The 19,328-nt window shown below is 36.7% G+C and overlaps 1 protein-coding gene across 1 annotated transcript; it reads right to left on the reverse strand.

The window, feature by feature from the left end:
• Positions 1-1,620: 1,620 nt before the first annotated feature.
• LOC145783529 (uncharacterized) lies at positions 1,621-15,476 on the reverse strand. Its single transcript, XM_082595419.1, has 8 exons — positions 15,294-15,476; positions 12,357-12,488; positions 10,970-11,027; positions 9,789-9,896; positions 9,359-9,643; positions 5,856-5,915; positions 2,912-2,984; positions 1,621-2,513 (listed from the first exon to the last, which is right to left on the reverse strand). The coding sequence occupies exons 1-8, from the start codon at positions 15,432-15,434 to the stop codon at positions 2,402-2,404; spliced, it is 969 nt and encodes a 322-aa protein (XP_082451545.1). The 5' UTR covers positions 15,435-15,476; the 3' UTR covers positions 1,621-2,401.
• Between the last annotated feature and the right edge of the window lie 3,852 nt (positions 15,477-19,328).

Consider the following 19,328-nt stretch of genomic DNA (forward strand, 5'->3'; position numbering starts at 1 on the left):
TGGCAACAAAAGATGTGCTGTCGTTTCCAGCCTAGCAAAAACTTATAATTGGCTATACACTATGCAATAAAGTACTTCAGGATAGGCTTGGTGGCTTACAGTAGCAACGATGAAAGCCGTTGAGACAATAGGTCCGCCCGGTAGCTACCAAGTGTAGCCTAATTCCGGGGCTTCTCTAAAAGAATAAAATCTTTAAAAATACATTTCCGAGGAAAAGTCAGATGTTTGCTGGTTTGTGAGAAAGGACTCCTCAGCTATTGGAGTGCAACAATGGGATATTTATAAATTATCCAGAGCTCTTCACCAAGCTTTCGAGTACCTAAAACGATTTCGGCCGTCGTCCAAAACTGTCTATTGGATCATACTTTTTATGCTAATGGCTACAATATTCATCAAGCCTGACTATGCTTCCGTCTCGACATGGCGGTTTTGGTGACGAAACTCGCAGGTGAAAATGTAGAACTGAGCGCAAAAAATTAGATTTTGGCTTAGGCTGTATCAGCATTATCTAAATTGTGACAAGAACTGCAACTTAATTTTGAACTGCTACTTTATACCGTAAACTAGTTTAATGAACAGCGATCGAGTTGTAGGGGAAGCTCGGGTTAGTTGAGCCACTGGGTTAGTTGATCCACCCCTTTTAATTATTCTTAAGTGTGGTGACTGGTGAGGTAACCACATTTTATCATCACGTGATCTTAAAGTTTCTCATCGCGTGGTCTCCCGTCTGGTTTGAGTTGACGATTGATATTATATGTGGTGCTGAAGTTAAAAAGTTGAGTTTTGACCTTGGAAAGTAGATTTTGAAAATAGAGGTATGTCCAATATTTTTTTTTTTTTTACTTGGTTACTAAGACAGTTTCATTTAATTTGTTTGGTAGCTTACCAAACAAGTTACGTTCTGAATAAAAAGTGGCATGGTGTGCCATGAAGTTTTGCTGTAGTTTTAACATTTTCATGGCGGTATAGTTAAGGTGTTAGTTGAGCCACTGCCTTCGGTGTTAGTTGAGCCAGTGTAGAAAGCGCGTTATAATGCTTACGATACCTCCACACACCTTACATAGATTGCAGCCGTTGGATAAGTTTGTTTACGGTCCAATAAATCTCTTTGAACTACATAAAACTCAACAAAAGCTCATAAGCGCGGTCAAGCTATAATGAAATGATGTTATTTGAATGCCGTAGCAATACCTTTATTATTTTATCTGCACATTGAGTTACGAGCGACTCTTGGAACAATTGTTACCCTGTTTTCATACATTGATATTATTACTTTAAATATAAACTAAGGCTTGGAAAAGAAACGTGGTTAAATTTGTGTTTTCAAAAATAATAAATGAGGCTCAACTAACCCCAGTCTGTGGCTCAACTAACCCTTACCGTGGTGTTAGTTGAGCCATTTGATTACTAGTTTTTAAACACCTGTGCACCCGGTTGTCGTCGTTCGATAAGGCTTGTACTTCCTACAAATATTGTTTAATATACGTAGAAGGTAGAGCACTGTGAATGAAGAAATAAAAGCAACTCATATAAAAAAAATTTCAAAAATGCAAAAAGTGGCTCAACTAACCCGACCTTCCCCTACAAACCAACAAAGTTTACAACTTTTATTTCTCGGCTTTTATTGGTCACTGTTCACTTATCACAAGAAAACATTGAGCAATGGGGGCGCAGAAATTAAAGCTTGCCTAGGAAGCGAAATAGCATTGCGCCTGCCCCGTCAACAGCTGTTGCTTACAATGCAAATGGAAGTTACCATTTGTCCTCCTCGATATCGCAATTTGATAGTGGATAAATAAACGGAAAGATCAGGGTTCATCCCTAGGGGTGTGCGCTTTAGCAAAGCAAAAACACAGCTCCCCCATTTAGCGGAACCTACTCGATGACATAATTCACAGGCAACAACTCTTCCGCAAGTGGAAACTTCACTTTGTCAATCTCGGTCAGTGCCTTCTTCTTCAATAGTTCAATCAAAGCATTTACAAGTATGCAAAACTGCAATTGATAAGCTTCCAAAGTGGCTTTCTCAGTACGAGAATAAAATTTCACAAGAAAATGATCAACCGATTTGATTAATGTCAGGGCCAATTCTCTTTTTATTCTTCTCATTTCATTATCACCATCTAACGGTTAATATTTCTTTGCAAAATGTTAAGTTAGATCTAATACAGACACAGTGACACAACGCAATTGGACCGTATGTACATAAGCTAACTGGTATCGATATATATACATTAGTTATAAAAAATAAATGCAAGATTGCGGCAGCTATAAGCAAGAACAAAAAAAAAGTTAAAAATTTGCTATTAAAAAACTATGAAACACGAATATTGACGGAAACCTTTTCTTACTAAAAAAATTAACATCGTTCATATTCTTTTTCAACAATTTTGATTTCGAATCAAGAGACCGAAGTATTTTCTGAAGGTTTTTGTTCATTCTCCGTGTATGTGATAATTGACGAGTTTGTGGTTGTATTTTTTGCACCAACGTATCTCACCGAATGCCTTCTTCTGTAAAAGAAAACGAAAAAATTCAAAATCACTAGCGTATGCAGATATATGTAAGTTATTTATTTGATATTATTTTTTTTATAATAATTTCTGTAACAAGATTAAGAAAATGCGCAACTTTAATAATAAAAATTTCTAATTTTACTCATTTTGTATTGAGCTATTGTGGTGTCGAATTTTGTAGCTGTACATCTGGTACAAAACAATGAAGTCCTTGAGATAATTCTATCGTTGTTAAGAAAGTGAGTTAATCAAGCACCAGATACAAGCAACATTTCAATTAAAGACAAGCAGATCAGTTGTAAGTAGTTTAAAGCAAACCGATATCGATTTCATCAGAAAAAAAAACAACTTGATTTTATTTCAAAACTACAAAAATAAACAATTATTACTTTTACCTTTTGACATAAAAATTGACTCCGATGATTGCAGACAAGCAAGTAAGGATACCAAGCACAATGAGTGCTATTTCTGGGAAAAATACAGCTTTTATTAATACGGCCCTTTGAAACAATTTTTTTAGCAAAATGAAACGAAAGTTTACTCTTGAAAAAGCGCCTCGAAACACAATGAAACGAAAACTTTCACGTAGAAACATAATTTGAAACGAAATGAAATTTAGATCAAAACACAATTTCCCATACTTTTAAAAGGTTGTCAAATATCTGTTCTGAATGAGCATGTAGCGCCTGCGGCTTTTTCTTTAGTCGAATTGCCTTTGTGAAAATTGTGCTTGGTAGGAATTTGAAACGCTGATGGAAAATTAGGGCGTTTCCTCGGAATTTGCACCACTTATCAGGGTTTGATTTACATACGTAGTTTTACGTTGTTGTAGCGTTGCGCATTTGATACATGCTGCATTGCTTGAAGCAATAAGCTTCCTTTAAATCAATCGTTCAGCGTGAAACACAGTCAGTTTGTCAGTTTTTAGTATGGCCTCTGTAGGTCAGTTGTGTGGTGCCTTATTTTTTCAGTCAGTTTGCCGCTGATTCCTTTCTTGGCAGTCACGGTGTTAGTTTAATTATGGTTGTAGTGTAGTTTTTTATGTTCTAAATTAGTTTAACTCGTTGTATTTGAATTCAAGGCATTATTTGGCTACAACGTTCGGACGTGGAAGTTCACTCATTTCTTTGCAATAAACTCATACTTGCAAAAAGAAGCAAGGTATTGTTCTCAAGATCATCCCCACTACACTCTAGTACCCGGGATGTAGCTGTAGCAGCTACAGCTAGGTATGGGCGGATGTTCAGACCACTCGAAGTCCGCTACATAAAATGGTGACCCCGACGTGATTTGCTAACTGTGAATTAATGACATGACTTAACTGTGAATTGGCTAACTGTGAACTGATCATTGGTTGTACTGGATTACTCTGGATTACATCACGGATTACAACAGCCTGTCTTTCATCGGACGCTCCCTCAACGACGACGCCGTTGGATGCAAGTTAAGTGACATTAATTCATGATGTTTTAGTATTATCTTTTACGTTGTCGTAACGGCCATAAGCCTCTCAATCTCCCTCACCGTCCTGGGCAAGACGTAAAACGGCATCCATTCAACCAACCTTTCTTTAGTTAGTTTTCCGCCCTGGTTTCTTAAGTTAGCTCGTCTCCGTCCTGGGCACGACGTGAAAACTGCATTCATCCTTCCAACCTTTCCTTTAAACGTATTCATTGCTTTCGTGAGTTTGCTGAATCGGTTTTTATCGGATTTCAACCACTGCTTTCCTTGGACTTAAGTTAAGTGTTATAGTTATCTATAGGTTACCATGTCTAATTGCACTCTTACCGGTGGCCTTTTTGCCCGATCATTGCGGTCACTGTATAAATTGTTCTACCATAGACGCTCACTGATTGTGGGCTTTACCGACGTTGGTCTGATGTAAGTCGACATGCATTCTGCCCTATTGGCGCCTCGTCGCGTAATCGCCCTTTCACCCCTGCTCTGTTGCCTTGGTTTCCCTTAATAATTGACATGTGTCTAACATCCCATCATTCTTGCTATACTTGATCTATACTCTAGTCGATTGTACATCATTCAATTACAATTATCGTAGTGTCCGATTTAGTATCACACTTAGTGCATTCTTAGATCGTAGTCCTTGTTCATCCCGGCCCGAACATAGTCTTGGTGTTAAGTAATGCAGCTTACTTCGCCCCGTTTCGTAGAGAGAGTGCGATCTGTGCCCCCTGACATGCCTTGCCATATTTTTATAAACATCAAATATCAAACATTGTATGTAGACGACAGACTGTTTTCGCAGTTTTTCACCATTGACGTACTGTTTAGGATTATTACCGCCCTCATTAACCGCATTATTTTCGTTGCACAGAATAGCCTTCTCGCTGGCCGGATGTCCGCCGCACGAGATCTCTGCTTCAACCAATCGAGAGCCGACCAGCCGCTCCCTGGGAACAGAGGAACTGTTAGCTCTCGCGCCGTGCGGAGGGGATCCGACCCCGTCTTGTTGTTCGCCTTGTGTCATTTCTGTGTGATGTTGTACTACGCATTGTGTGCCTCTCCTGCTTCATGTCCTTGCTGCAGACAGTTTCATCAGAAGCCAAACGGCCACCCCGTTTGCCTTCTTGCGGGGATGTCTTGTAGCGCCTGAGGCTTTTTTCGTGTTTGCTTTAGTCTAATTGCCCTTGTGAAATTTGTGCTTGGTAGAAATTTGAAACGCTGATGGAAAATTAGGACGTTTCCTCGGAATTTGCACCACTTATCAGGGTTTGATTTACATACGTAGTTTTACGTTGTTGTAGCGTTGCGCATTTGACATATGCTGCATTGCTTGAAGCAATAAGCTTCCTTTAAATCAATCGTTCAGCGTGAAGCACTAGCCAGTTTGTCAGTTTTTCAATTTTCAATATGGCTTTTGTCGGCCAGTTGTGTGGTGCCTTATTTTCTCAGTCAGTTTGCCACTGAAACCTTTCTTGGAAGTCACGGTGTTAGTTCAATTATGGTTGTAGTGTAGTTTTGGAGGAGCAGTCCTTAACGTGCGTTGCTCAAGCGCACACCCCGAGAGTCGAACTTGCGCCGAGTGATTTTGGGGAGGGCGCGTATCCACTGAGCTAACGGGGTCGGACGAAGTGTGGTGCATACCTGCTTTTATTCACGAAACAATAGAACAATTTAGGTTGTCATCTCATATATTATTTCAAAATCATTTTTAAGAAAAGGAAAATGTTTCCTTTTCATTTTTTGAAATCTTGGAAAACAAATTGACTCAAACGAACCCTTTACAACGTTTGGTAGCCTATAACGTAACTCTTGGACAAGCAGTTTCATAATCTTTCTCACAATGAAAAATGAACGTTGTTTTATCACAAACAAACATACCTATAGAAGAAAGTGACCTCGTTTCGTTTCCAAAAAGATTTGAAACTTTGGTTGACCGAGCTGAAAAATGTATCAATGTTGATTAAAGGTCATTAATGTTAATTTATTTAAAAATAGTGGCGATTTTTTAGTTGAATGTTTAATTTGTCGTATCCATGCTTACATCGGTAGTTAAAGAGTTAGATTAAGTGAACGGGACGACAAGAAAGCCAATCTTTGTGCCCATCTTTAGGCATGCTCTCTGCCAAAGTGTGCTGTCAAAGACACGACTGCATGCTTTTAAGCGGTGTCGAACCGGTGCCCTTTCGAGCGCCGTGCCATGGCTTTCACCACTTTGCTATGTGGCCATTGAAGGTAAAGCAGTCTGACTAACGCCCGATAGGATGTTTGTTTGACACTCATTGAAAGCACATCTTTGTCTTGGCAATACACTATAAAATGCTTAGTAGATGCAAACATTGAATTACTTGCTGTCGAGTCCACTCAATCTAAAATCTTCGCCATTAATCTGTTGTCAAAGATTAGTCATTGCTACATTGTTCTATTGCAAAGGACATGTTTCACTATCAAAAATGTGCTAGGTTATACAAAGGAAATGGTTTAACTTCTGTTCAAAACTTATGTTAAATAACTTCAATAAAAAACTTGGCATGTGTGCAAATGCATTCGCTTTTCAGCATGCCAAATAATCGAATGAGAATTATTGCAAATCCAAACTATTGGCAACTATCAGTTTTCTGTTTTTGAGAACGACAACCAGTTGTTGAGTGTGGACCAAGACGGACTATATAGAGGCCATGACAACGTACAATGGGATTGTTAAAACTGGGGGCAGATAGTGACGTCATAGTGCCATTGTCTTCAATTAAAATTCTCTACAGATGCTTCCATTTTGCAGTACGTTTAGTTCAGGATAGTCAGGAATTATTTTAGTTTAATGAGTACCGGTACAGTAGCCTACTTAAGTTACAACTCTAAACTTGGTAGGAATGTGATTTATCGGTGTCCTATATCAGCATAAGGATGAGATAGATCGATATTTGAAATAGAAATAGCCTACTTTGATTTGTTTTGGTATTTCAAAATATGTTTTTTTAATCGTTTCAAAATCCAAGCAATTTCATTTGGTTGTGCGTTTGAAACGATAGTGAAACACAGGAGAATCTCAGAACGTAGGCCTAATAAGTGTAATAAATAAAGCTGCCGGACTAAATTTGACCCAACACGTCTGACGCCTATATGAATGAGAGAGTCTCCTACAAGTCAGCAGTTCTTGAGGTCACCAGCTGAGTGTATGAAACTACCATACAAAACTACTAGACTAGGCTACTAGTTTGAGAATCTCAAATAGGCCTGTCAGTTTCTGTAAGGCAGAAAACGAATAATTTACTTTTGTCTTTTCCGGAGTTTTTTTTTTATCGTTTCATTTTGATTTAAAGCAAATTACATTTTCTTGGCTTCCCCTTAATCCACATTTCGGAACTTTTTGCAATAAACAGATTGAAATCATCAGTCAAAAAGTTTTCCGACCCCAGTGCTATTGCATGATAAGCTGCTTTTCCGATAGTAATACAATGATTGTTTTTACGTTCATGGATGATTTGATTCGAAACAGCATAGCCTAATTGAATTGCTGGTCGTCATTTCAGCTATTAGGGCGGAGGGTCTACCCTTGAGCAACCCAGTTATCTTACTAGTAATGAGTCAGGATGCACCGTAAGTACCCGTATTTAGAAATATGTTTGTTTCGAACAGCCTTGGTGGATAGGCTATTTAACGTCCTTATACGTCTATATTTGATTCAATCTTATATTTGATTTGTTTTAGGTTGTGAAGCATTGTTTGTGATATATTAGTACTCTTGTAAATATGGTTAAGAAGTGCTGTATCTTTAACTACAATGGAAATTATAGTGAAGAAAATAAAGTTGCAGTGTTTAAACTGCCTAAATGCCAACCGGAACGTGATAGATGGCTTGCCAGTATCCCAAGGGATAATATTCCCGATTCAAAGGACACCTTCGTTTGTGAACGCCATTGGCCAGAAAACTATCCTACCACTATCAAGTATGGGAAAGTAAGACCTTTGTATCCACCATCTGTGTTTACCAGTGTCCCTTTGAATTTTGTTCCTTTACCACCATTTCTTCCTAGAAGTACCGTACTCAAAGGGCGTTTAGTAGAACTCGTAATCAGCCTGTTGATGAATTACCAAGTTTTGACAAAAGTGACATTATAGTGAGCTTTGAAAATCTCCTGGCTAATGCTTTTACTGTAGTGTCCAATTTACTTTTTTAGCAGGTGATGATGTTGTATTTCGGGCTCACCAGACGGTTGTATTTCGGGCTCACCAGACGCTTGTTTTTCAATGCAAGGAATTTATGCAAGATTCCGGCATACCCAAGTTTGTGTTAAGAATTGATGGCAATCTGACCTTTGAAGCATTTCATTCTGGAGTAAAATGCTCTATAACGTCTCTATCAGCAAGTAAATGTTCCAGATGGTTACAAATTCAAGAAGCTGTGAGATTCTTGCATTAAATGGAATTATCTCATCAACAAAGTATTCTTTTGCAACAGATGAAATCTATGAATTTTATGCCGGCTGTAGAAAAGAAATACACCGTGTAAACAATCGTTAGGTCCTTCGAATATTTGTCTTTGTCCAGAAGCTCATACAACCGACTGAGACGGGATTTCAAGTTGCACAGTACTAGAACACTTACAATTCTCAAGCTTGGGAATTAATTATCATAGACTATGTTAACGTTAGTTTATGAGCTTTTCTGGATATTTATTAATTTTTTTTCTTGAGTGTTCTCGTTAATACTACTATAAGTCGGGTTAGCATACTAGTCAAATTATATACTAAAGATGATGCGTATCAGCCTTGTCTCGATATCGACTTATTTATAAGGCTTAGTGAATGATGCCTTACTTTTTGCACGTTAACAATTAATCTTTTAACTAAGCGAGTTGTTTTTTTAGATACTTTTTGCTAGTGAAGTTACCACTTTTTTAAATATCTCAGTGTTATCATGGCTGATCCATCGCAATTTTCAAGGTTGGTGTGGTACAATGTCAAACGAACGATTTAATTGTATTTTCCTTTTACAAGTTTGTGGTGGGCCCGTTTCATACGAGATTAAAAATATATATAAATTGTTTACAAGACGAGTAGCGTACTTGGTGATTTATTTCAACTTTCAGTAGGCTACCGTTCTGTAACAACATATTAATTTTTTAAAGCTGCCACAGCTTTCGTTTCAGTGTTATAAATATTAGCCTAACGTACGGTTCAATGTCGGTTCAATTGAAGACAATGGCACTATGACGTCACTATCTGCCCCCAGTTTTAACAATCCCATTGTACGTTGTCATGGCCTCTATATAGTCCGTCTTGGTGTGGACAATCATCTGATGTAGGAATTACATAAAACAGGTTTGCCAACTGATTGTACGACCGGTTAAATTCGTCTATGACGTATAAATTGATGTGTCATACTTATCATTTTTGTAGTCGTTTTCTTTGCTAATGTTGTTGTGGTTGTAGAAGGAGAAGATATAGTAGTTGGACTACTTGGTACCACGCTTGGAGGATAAAATTTTGTAGGGGGAATAATAATCGGACGTTTTTGCGGTCTCACTTCTGTCTCGGCAAACAGTTGATCTAACTCTTCAAGCTCTTTTTCTGTAAGTTCGTCGTCTTCTTGTTTTTCTTCTTTATCATCTGGTTTCATTTCTAGCTTCTCTTTGTCTGGGTTGCTGGCTGCTCTTGTTTGTTGAGCAACTGAAACAAAATGAGAAATAATTCAACAAAACTGTATTAAACTTTAAATCAGCAATAAGTCATGATAGGTAGGCTAGTACAGCACTAAGCACACAAATTTGCCTACAGTACATCATAAGTCTACAAAATGTACATCCAGCTGTACCATCAGGCGTCGTTTTGTTTGGAAGAATAGTGGTGGGTGAAGAGGTCTCGTTTTGTGATTTCGAGGCAGCTTCCAATATTCTGCGGTTTCGTATCTCCATTCCTGCATCTGAAAATTAGTAAACTGTTTGCGCATGTCATTTTTTTGTCGTATTCAGACTTACGCCTGGTGGTTAAATATTTAGATTAAGTGGATAGAAAGGCTTGGAAGCTAATTTTCGTGTCCGCTTTCAGACAGGCCTTTAAGTTTTCTGCCAAGGACACCACAACATGCTCTTGGGGGATGTCAAACGGGCGCCCTTTCAAGTTCCGTACTAGGGCTCTCACTACCAGGCTATACAGCCCACATTTGCACTTGTTTGTAACTGGAAGACTAGGCTGAAAGTCTCTAACCACAAGTATGTTTTTAAGGATTTTGCTTTATAACCAATTAGTGCAAAATCAATCATTATTAACAATTAACATCAAGGGCATCATAAGTAATCCTTCTTGTCTCATCAAACGGTTTTTCTGTGAGTATTGTTCTACCGTACAGTGTACAGGCATATAACGTAGTGCATATTAGAATTGATTACAATATCGGTGCAATTCTTACTGAGTGTAGATGATGCATATGCTACACACCAATAATTCCGAATGATTCCACCAGAAAAAAAGTACTGCTTGTAGGCTTTTGATTCATGACCTCTGCTAACAAGCTAAAATTTTCTGCCATTGTTTTAAGAATTATTCTCTAAGTTAGTACAATTCGGTGACTACTGTTGTCAAGTTTGATAGCCCTATTTTACCAGGACCCTTGTAGGAGGAGATGTGGGGGAAGCTTACTCTGGACCTAGCAACGACAGTAATGAGAGCACGATGGCTAGCTTTTGTCTGCATCTCGCGTCTATTTTAGAAACTACTTCCTTCCAGTTTGTTAAGCCCTCTGTAGAGGTAAGCATTGTTTTAACACTAAGATTCGCCGAATGTCGAACCAGGCTCGTCTGGTTGAAAGTCAAGCGCCTTTTTTATTGGACAAAAACGATTGATCGAAAATAAAAATTGCTTAAATATTATTGTGGGTAACGCAAGGCTATGAAGTTGATTGTCAATAGCATTAAACATCTTTTAACACTTCAAAATGTGGCTCACTCATCTTTTCTTTGCCGCACGAGAAAAATGAATTGTCCAACAAAAACTTACCGTAACACGGGTTGGAATAAACGAGGTTAAAGATGTTCTCCAGGCATTTTTGCAATTTCTGCAAAAGAAAATTTTCTAAGTTTTTATATTTTGATTAAACTAATTGAAGTTTTGCGGTCACGTTACTTATTCAAACAACTTTATATGTGATAAACTATTTTAACTCTATAGAAACTCTAATAAGGACAATAATGACAAAAATGATAATAACGATAATGACGATAAAAACGATAATAACGATAATAATGATAATTCTGCAATCGGCTGCGTGGCCAAGTGGTGAGAATGTCTCCTCACTACGCTTCAAAACACGTAGCTCTGTTTTGACAAAACACAGAAAGGCTTGGCAAAATAAGGAAACCAGCTGACTCGATGACTAGCATGTCCCTTCGCTGCTAATTGTTGTCTGCTATGTTGCATCTGTGATCGCAGTGCACGGCATGCTGTCGCAATGGGGAGTAAAACAGAACAAGATTATTATTGTAATATAGTTAAAAGAGTGTTTATAGCTGGACAATTTCAAGAAAATAAAGCGAAACTCTCATAAAATTCTTAACAATCTGTTTTTTCTTGTCGAGTGTATACCAGGCTGTTAAAGTTTTCTGAATAATGTTGACTTTATTTGCTTAAAATACCGTAAATAAAAACAGTAATTTGTTTTTGAATGAATTTCTAATGTAACATATTTCAAAACAAACAATCCAAACGGAATTTGAGAGTTACTATCTAACCCACAGAACAGCATCAAGTATTCAGCAAACGTGTCCAAAAGTATCACTTACTTTCTTCATCTTCAGTGCTACGGTATAAATAATGATGACGTTTATTTATACATCATAAAATAATCACATTTATAACACTTAAGATGAAGATAGTATAGTTTTCAAAACGTTTGCTGAACATAAGTGCAGTAGGCTATCTACATTTTGGACTCCTCTACTTTTTGATTAAATTAACCAGGCGTTCCGACCATTTTGCTCCTATAAGCATCGCATACTAGGCTATTTGTAACAGTAGACATCTTTGCAACAGTAACAGTTTCATTATTTATGAGTCTCTTTGCAATGTAGACATAGATGAAACAATCTACCCAATGTAAAAATGAAATAATATACACTGGGCCTATTTATACAGTAACCTATTTTAAACAATAAATGCTATTACTACTACAAAAAGTGCTCAATGACAAGCAAAAAGCCAAGCAGAGCAAATTACATTAAATTCTATTACTATTTTCTAATAACCTTTACACTACAGCTTGTTTAACTCCATAGGGATCAACAGAAGGTCCTAATTCAGACAGAAACTATTTATTCAAGGATGAAGCAGGCTGTAGAGATTATTATAAAATAGTAACTGAATTTGATATACAGTATTTTAAATTTACTTTTAGTGGTAGACTTAAGTGGAAACAATCACAGCGGGGAAGAGTGCGGAAATAGGTAGCTTGAAGAATCTCAATGTTATCAGAGCATTTTTGAAGATCTGTATCTTTAGCTGTGCATTTTCCCGAAGAAATCTGCAAAATCAGATCAATACATTACTTGCAGACATTTTACTGAAAATTATTTCGCAACACTGCTTTTAATTAATTTGTCAAACAAAAATGCTTTAAAAAAAGTTTCTATATTATTTTATGTTTTCTAATGAAGGATATATTTCAAAAACAAGAATAGACAATATACTTTTTGGTTGAATCGTTGAATTGAAAAATACTTTTATGGAAAGGCTAATACAGAAAATTCAGGTTTTAAAAAGCAACTGAATTAATGCTTTAAAGCAGGGGTCGGCAACCTTTTCTCTTTTTCTAACAGCGGGCCAAAACGAAAATTTACATGGTCTTGGCGCGTCGGAGCCTTCTAATACTAGTTTCAATAGATTCAGACTCATGATTTCAAGGCGTGACGTAATGCCTTCAGAATATTGGCTCATGTAGTAATACCCTTGGCAGAAATCAGCTGAACAAATTCTTTAAAATCAAAATCTTTGTTTACTTCACGCACAAATACTGCCAGATCAGCTGTAGGCCATTGAGAAGAACTGGAGATCTACAATAACTTTTTGCTAAATTTTATGTTCTCAGATATCTTTTCTTTTCGTCGAGTTACGGTTCTTGCTGGAAGACTTACATATGAAAAATAGTTTGTTTTTTTCTCTGGAAATATGTTTTCAATAACATCCATTATACATCTTTTTCCAAATTCGCCATCTGTGTACGATTTCTTGTCTTTTACTATTAATTGTGCTACCTTGTAATAGCTAGAAAAAGAATTTTCAATGGTTTTCCTTTCCTTTGTAACAGAGAATTTTGCTGTTTGAGCTATTTTTGAGTAGATTAAGTTTGCCGTTCCTTGTTTGACCCATTAGCTTGGAAAAAATAATATGTTTTATATCATAATGTCGCTGTATGTTGAATTCCTTGTTTACAGAAACAGAAACGCTGCAAATCAAAGATGTGAGCCTACCAAAATGATTAATAAAAAAATACTTGTTCTCCCATTCGATTATAATATACAACTGGTGGGGCTATATAATACTATAATTTGTAAAAAGGCTGCCGGCCGCATGATCTTCCTTGGCGGATGCGGCCCGTAGGCCGTAGCTTGCTGATTCCTGTTTTAAAGTCTTTACAAATGGAAAAAAATCGCTTGAATAACAAGTGATTGAATTATCCCATTTTTTTCTAGTAAAATGTGTTTACATATAAAATCATACAGTATTTATCCATAGCAGGCGATGGCAAAAATCACATTTTTCTTCAAAAGATTCTGGGTTGAACAGCAAAGCAATTGTGTGTTAAAACAGCCGTAATTCGATTTTCTGGTTTGCCTAAAAGATTTTGTCTTGTTTGCCAGATTTTCAAGCGACAAATAGGCCGCGTCAAGTCCACTTGATTGTTTTATTAAAAAAGAACCGACTTTGTAATAGGAAATCAACACGGAACAGAGAATTTGAATATGGAGCACTATGTAATCAAACAAAGCAAGAAAACAACTTTTTTACAGTTTTGTCCGTTTCGTACAAACAGGTGCACTTCATTTTCTATTTTCATATTGCTATTGCACGAACCATTGTGTATACTGTATATATGTTACTTTTGTGCACGGAAATCTGTTTCACTATTATTAAAAAAATCTACCCAAGCCAGGCAAAGTTTGTATCAAGCAAGGTAGAATATTATAGACATATCATTATATTATTCAGTATACTATTATAAATATTACATTTTAAACGTGGCTAAGCGCCCCCTTCTCCATCCCCTAGCCTATACTGATTGTGGTAAAAACTTAATCGCGTTATTGCCAGTGACCGAAGCAAAACTCTCGCGAAATGCTGTGGATCTCAAAATCAGTTTTCTTGGCTTCAACAAAAGGTTAATTTAATTTTCTGGTCGAAGCGTAAGGAGAGTTTCCCATGATTGCAGTGTAAGTGAACTTGTAGAATCGATGGTGCATGAAGAATGCTTCTAATCTGTAAAAAATCTATTTGTGGAATGATTGAAAAGTGTGACCAATTCAAAAGCTTGAGTTTCCAAAGAGCAATATCAATCCAGAACATTCCCTTTCGTGTTCGATTTGATGGGTCTTAGTTTCATAAATAATTAATACTTTGAAAAGTCAATGAATTGGAAAAGTCAATAACTTCCGATCTTTCATGAGCTAGCTACCCACCTCGCAAAGGGAGATGAACAAAAAAAGATTTTGATACAAGTTACGGAGCAAATTTTTTTGACTTGATTTTGCTTTCAATGCCTGTTTTTGGGATGAAAACATTTTTTTTTCAGATACATTTCGATTGGAACATTTAGATTTGATATTGCAATAAAACTCGGTAAAAACTGAGCAGCATAAATTATATAAAAAGTTGACATCAAGCAAAAACGAAGAGTATAAGGGTATAAATTTTTTTTTTGTAGTTAAGAAAATGATTTCACTATTGTACAAATGTACGGGAAAATTCGTAGTAAGAAACGTTTTCATGAGACCAACAAAACGCTAATTATCCTCTGATGATTGGATTAACTGCACGTGAGGCGATTAAGAAAACTTACTAACTGTGTCATGCATCGCATTTTGAATTGCTAAAGCAATTTTTCACCTGTAAAAATGCCAGTTTGAAGCTTGAAACAGTTAAGTCAAAGCGGCTTTACACAAACTGTAAATAAACACTGTTGCTACAAAATCAAATCTCAGATAGCAAAATTAGTGCTTTGTACATTGATTCAACGGCTGTAGTCATAGCCATCTTAAAAAAGGTCATTCATGCAGTGTACACGTTGAATCAGTGAAAAAAGAACCAATTTTGCGACAGTGATCCCACTTACAGTGCATCTTTTCTTGACAGTACGATAGGCTGATCCACACGTACTATTCTGGCGGCAAGACGACAAAACTACAAAACACGACTTTGCATCTTCACTTCGTTTCGTTCGTGAAACACTTTTCTGTGCTTGGGTCGACAGCATTATCACAGCCACAGAAAAGAACAACACAGTTAAAAGCTTATCCATATTTCACTGTAGCGTAAAAGAAGTGGATTAAAATATCAGCTGAAATCGTTTATTGTAATACAATTTTTCTTTTCTGATGCTACGGTCGGTAATCATTTTACTAACCAGTCTCGTGTTTAAATTCTAATTTTTTTGTTTTAAACCAAAATTCTTATGTTGTAAAATAAATAGTTAAACTATTTGTTAGCCTAAACCTTATCAGTAGCCTACAACACCATACACTACCGTATTTAAAATCTCAAAAATCTTTGGATTACAACAACAATAAGAACCATTGCGAACTGTGAGCAGAGAGAAAATGTCATAACATATCAAGAAAAAATATATCGATAAATATCACGCTCAGTAATTCGGTGCAGCTGGTTTTCGTTGGCCATTGATTTTTTTTATACGTAAAGTATACTGTATATTTAGCACACTATGAATGTGAACTATAGATGTAAACATGTCTTCCGTTTATTGTGACATTTTCTCTTGTTAACTGACAATTGACCAACGTGCGCTATCAAAGTCTGAGTGACATTATTCGCAATATTATCTTCCCAGCTCTAAACTACGTAGAGCAACGAAAATAAATAATAATGGAATTGCTCATTGATTTCTTGTGGTTTTATCAGAACTGTGTCTAACCACGAGATTTCTTACTTTGAGCATCATATTTCAATCATTTGCTGCTTTAGGTTAGGCAATGCCGTTGAGACAGCAACTTAGACTTGGTGCTAATGAGATTCTCTGGCCTCAAATCAAGACAGTTTTAAAGAAAAGCACTATATCCAAAGAATACGAAGTGGTTTCGTCAGGCTTCCAGGCCCCTTAGAAAGTTTACTGGCCCCTAAAATCATCCCGGCCAGGGTTCAAAAGTACCTCCTGGACCTTTCTGTCAACGCTACTGGTTGTAAGTCTAATATTTCTGAGTTGAACCCAACCCAACCTTTAAAAGTGCTTTCTGTAAAGGCTCTTGTAGCCTAGATTCCGATTAATAGGCTACCTACCACAATATACAAAGTATTACGTATAAAATTGACAGGCATTCTGCATATGCCCTGTTCACAATGCACGAATTGGTACGTTTGCTCGACTGCCATATTTGAAAAACAAAAGGTCTAGATTTTTTTTTCAAAACAATGAAACAAAACCAAACAATAGAAAATGATTAAAAAAATAAATAAATTATGTGCTGAAACTTACTTTCATACGTTTATGACACAACAAAGTAAAACATTCATCGTTTATCGTCATCGGCGTCATGTAATCTATAAGTTCAAGCAGGCCCGTTGAGAGGGACTCGGTACCAATGAGGCCATTGGGCTCCAAATCAAAACCTTTATAAGAAAAACACACTGGATCTAAACAATACGCTGTGGTTTCTTTATGCTTTCGGGCCCTTAAAAAGATTCCGAGCCTCTAAAATTATTCCGGGCCTGGGTCCAAAACTACCTCTTAGACCCCCTGTCCACGCTACTCTGGGTTAAGCTTGGGATTTACTTTTAAAGAATTCTAATAACTAATCTTTCAACGCACTACTATTGCATTCAACTTATCTGCCAATGAAAATCTTTATTTAAAAAAGTGAAACATTTTTTAAGCAATGCTTGTGGACGAACAGATTTTAATCTTGAGTTGATATCCCTAGAAATTGCTTATAAAAATGCAATAAATCTGATTATTATATTGCGTGTCGCATAGGTTAGTTGTACCGAAAATGTAAAACTACCTCAAATCAAAAGATTACACGAGAACAAATTGTCAATGAATTATTTATTTAATGGCAACTGTTTGCAAGTAAGTACAGTAATACAGAATGTGTACTATGAGAAATAACATCCTGTTACGCTTTTTCAACGTTTGCTAACCACAAAACAATAACATAAGAAAACACCTTGTAAATAACTTGAAAGAGCTTATTCTTTTACCGAAATTAGTTTTACCTTGCGGCAGAGCGAAATGCATTATAACTAAAATTTTTGCTTTATCCTCTCCCCTAGGATCAATTAAAAGACTGTTACAAAGTTAAAAAACGCATTGAGAAAGCAGTTTGGAAGCAGATGCTGCAGTTCCCTGTAATTGCAGAGACTTTGCACCACTGAAGCAAGTGGGTTGCTTAGATTATTAACAGTGTAACATTTCAACTCGCAGTAAGAACGTTGTCGCTTCATTCGCATTATAACTTATTTTATCCGCAAGATGCCGCTGCATCGAAAAATGTGTTGAGGAGTAACTTGTTCTTGAAAAGCTTGCCCTGTGATCCCCCTGTCCACGCCACTGGTTATGGGTGCTTAAAACTATTGGCGGCTACCAAAAAACTAATCTGCAAGTCTGAACACGAATTTAACTTTGAGGTTCAAGCTTCTAGTTTTTGATCTTTTAAGTACCTTGATATAATCCTTTTGCTTTTGACAAAATGACATTTTTTGGAAGTTTGACATTTTATTTATATACCATATTTTGTCAAAACCAATTGCTTATTTATCTCAGATTATGCAGGCTGCTTTTCTTAATGGGTTGGTCTTTCTGCAAACGTTGTTGTATAAACAAAATAATGGCCTTGAATGACAAAATAAATGCGGAAACTCTAAAATACCTGTCTAGCATGGCAGAACACTGGACCATGTGGCTGTGCGGCAACTAAACATGCAAAATAAAATTCAAGTTTAATGCAATATTATTGCACGCAAATTTTGAAACTCAAAAACGAAATGACTCCTCTATCAATCAACAAGAAACTTAACGTAAATAAGATCAATGTTACAGCAAAGTGATCCTGTGTTTTGCCATGCTAGACAGGTGGACTAGTTACCTGATCTATATCCCCCTGAAAAAGTCGGTTGTATCTGATTGACGAAACGTCGGAATAAATCCAGATTTTCACTTGAAAAACCTTGTGCTAGTTTTCACCAGAAGAGCGTATCATGATATTGAACTAAACCCTAGTGAACAGCCTCATGCAATTTTTAAACAAACATAATTATAGCCTAACGTTGCTGCACCGTTGCATAAAATAACAGTTAGGCTACTCTCACCTGTGGTAATTTAAGTCTAGGTTTTTCTCCACTCAAAGACGTTGGTATTCTGACTATCCACTAGCAAAAAAAATAAGTCTGAGGAAATTATCTGCTCATAACATTTTGTGTTTTCTGCGTTCATAATTTTTTGCTGATCTTTGCTGACAGTTTCTGCCAAAAAATAAAAACTAAACTGAAGTGCTTATACTGTCACAACCAAGAAAGGCGTAAAGCAGACTCAAGAACAACGGTACGCAGTCTGTTTAATAACACTTTTTTACACGTTCCACTACACTGCCTCACGTGTAATCGTTTTTTCGCTAAAGTTTTTTCAACAATGTCGCTTGTTAAAGGAAGAAAAGCGACGACAGACTGTAGACAAGTAAATATTACCTCAAACTGTTTCAGAACAACGGTGGGTTTTGCTGGTTAACGACATTCTCTCTTGTCTAGAAATAGCCTATACACCATACAGTCAAGGCCGGCGCAAGGCTATTTTGCACCCTAGGCAAGGTTCAACTTCTGCGCCTCCACTGACTCAACATTTCACTGTATGAAGTGAACAGTAACAGTTATGAGTTTTGTGGTTTTAATATATCAGAGCGATTTTTTCGTTATTATTTTGTAAAGTAGCCAACAGGCCTGCAATTCGTATGACATAATTCGAAACATAAAGGCATATTTATTAAAAAAAAACTTTAAAAAGTGAAAAAAAAACTGTAAGAAAAAGAAATTTTTGCGTCCCTTTGAAGGCTGCATCCTAGACGACTGCCCAGGTCGTCTAATGGACGCCCAAGCACTGCATACAGCAATAAATGGAAAGGGCTGCAATGATTTCACACCTTAA

Source organism: Aplidium turbinatum, chromosome 14, assembly GCF_918807975.1.
Source record: "Aplidium turbinatum chromosome 14, kaAplTurb1.1, whole genome shotgun sequence".
In the NCBI taxonomy this organism is placed as follows: Eukaryota; Metazoa; Chordata; class Ascidiacea; order Aplousobranchia; family Polyclinidae; genus Aplidium; species Aplidium turbinatum.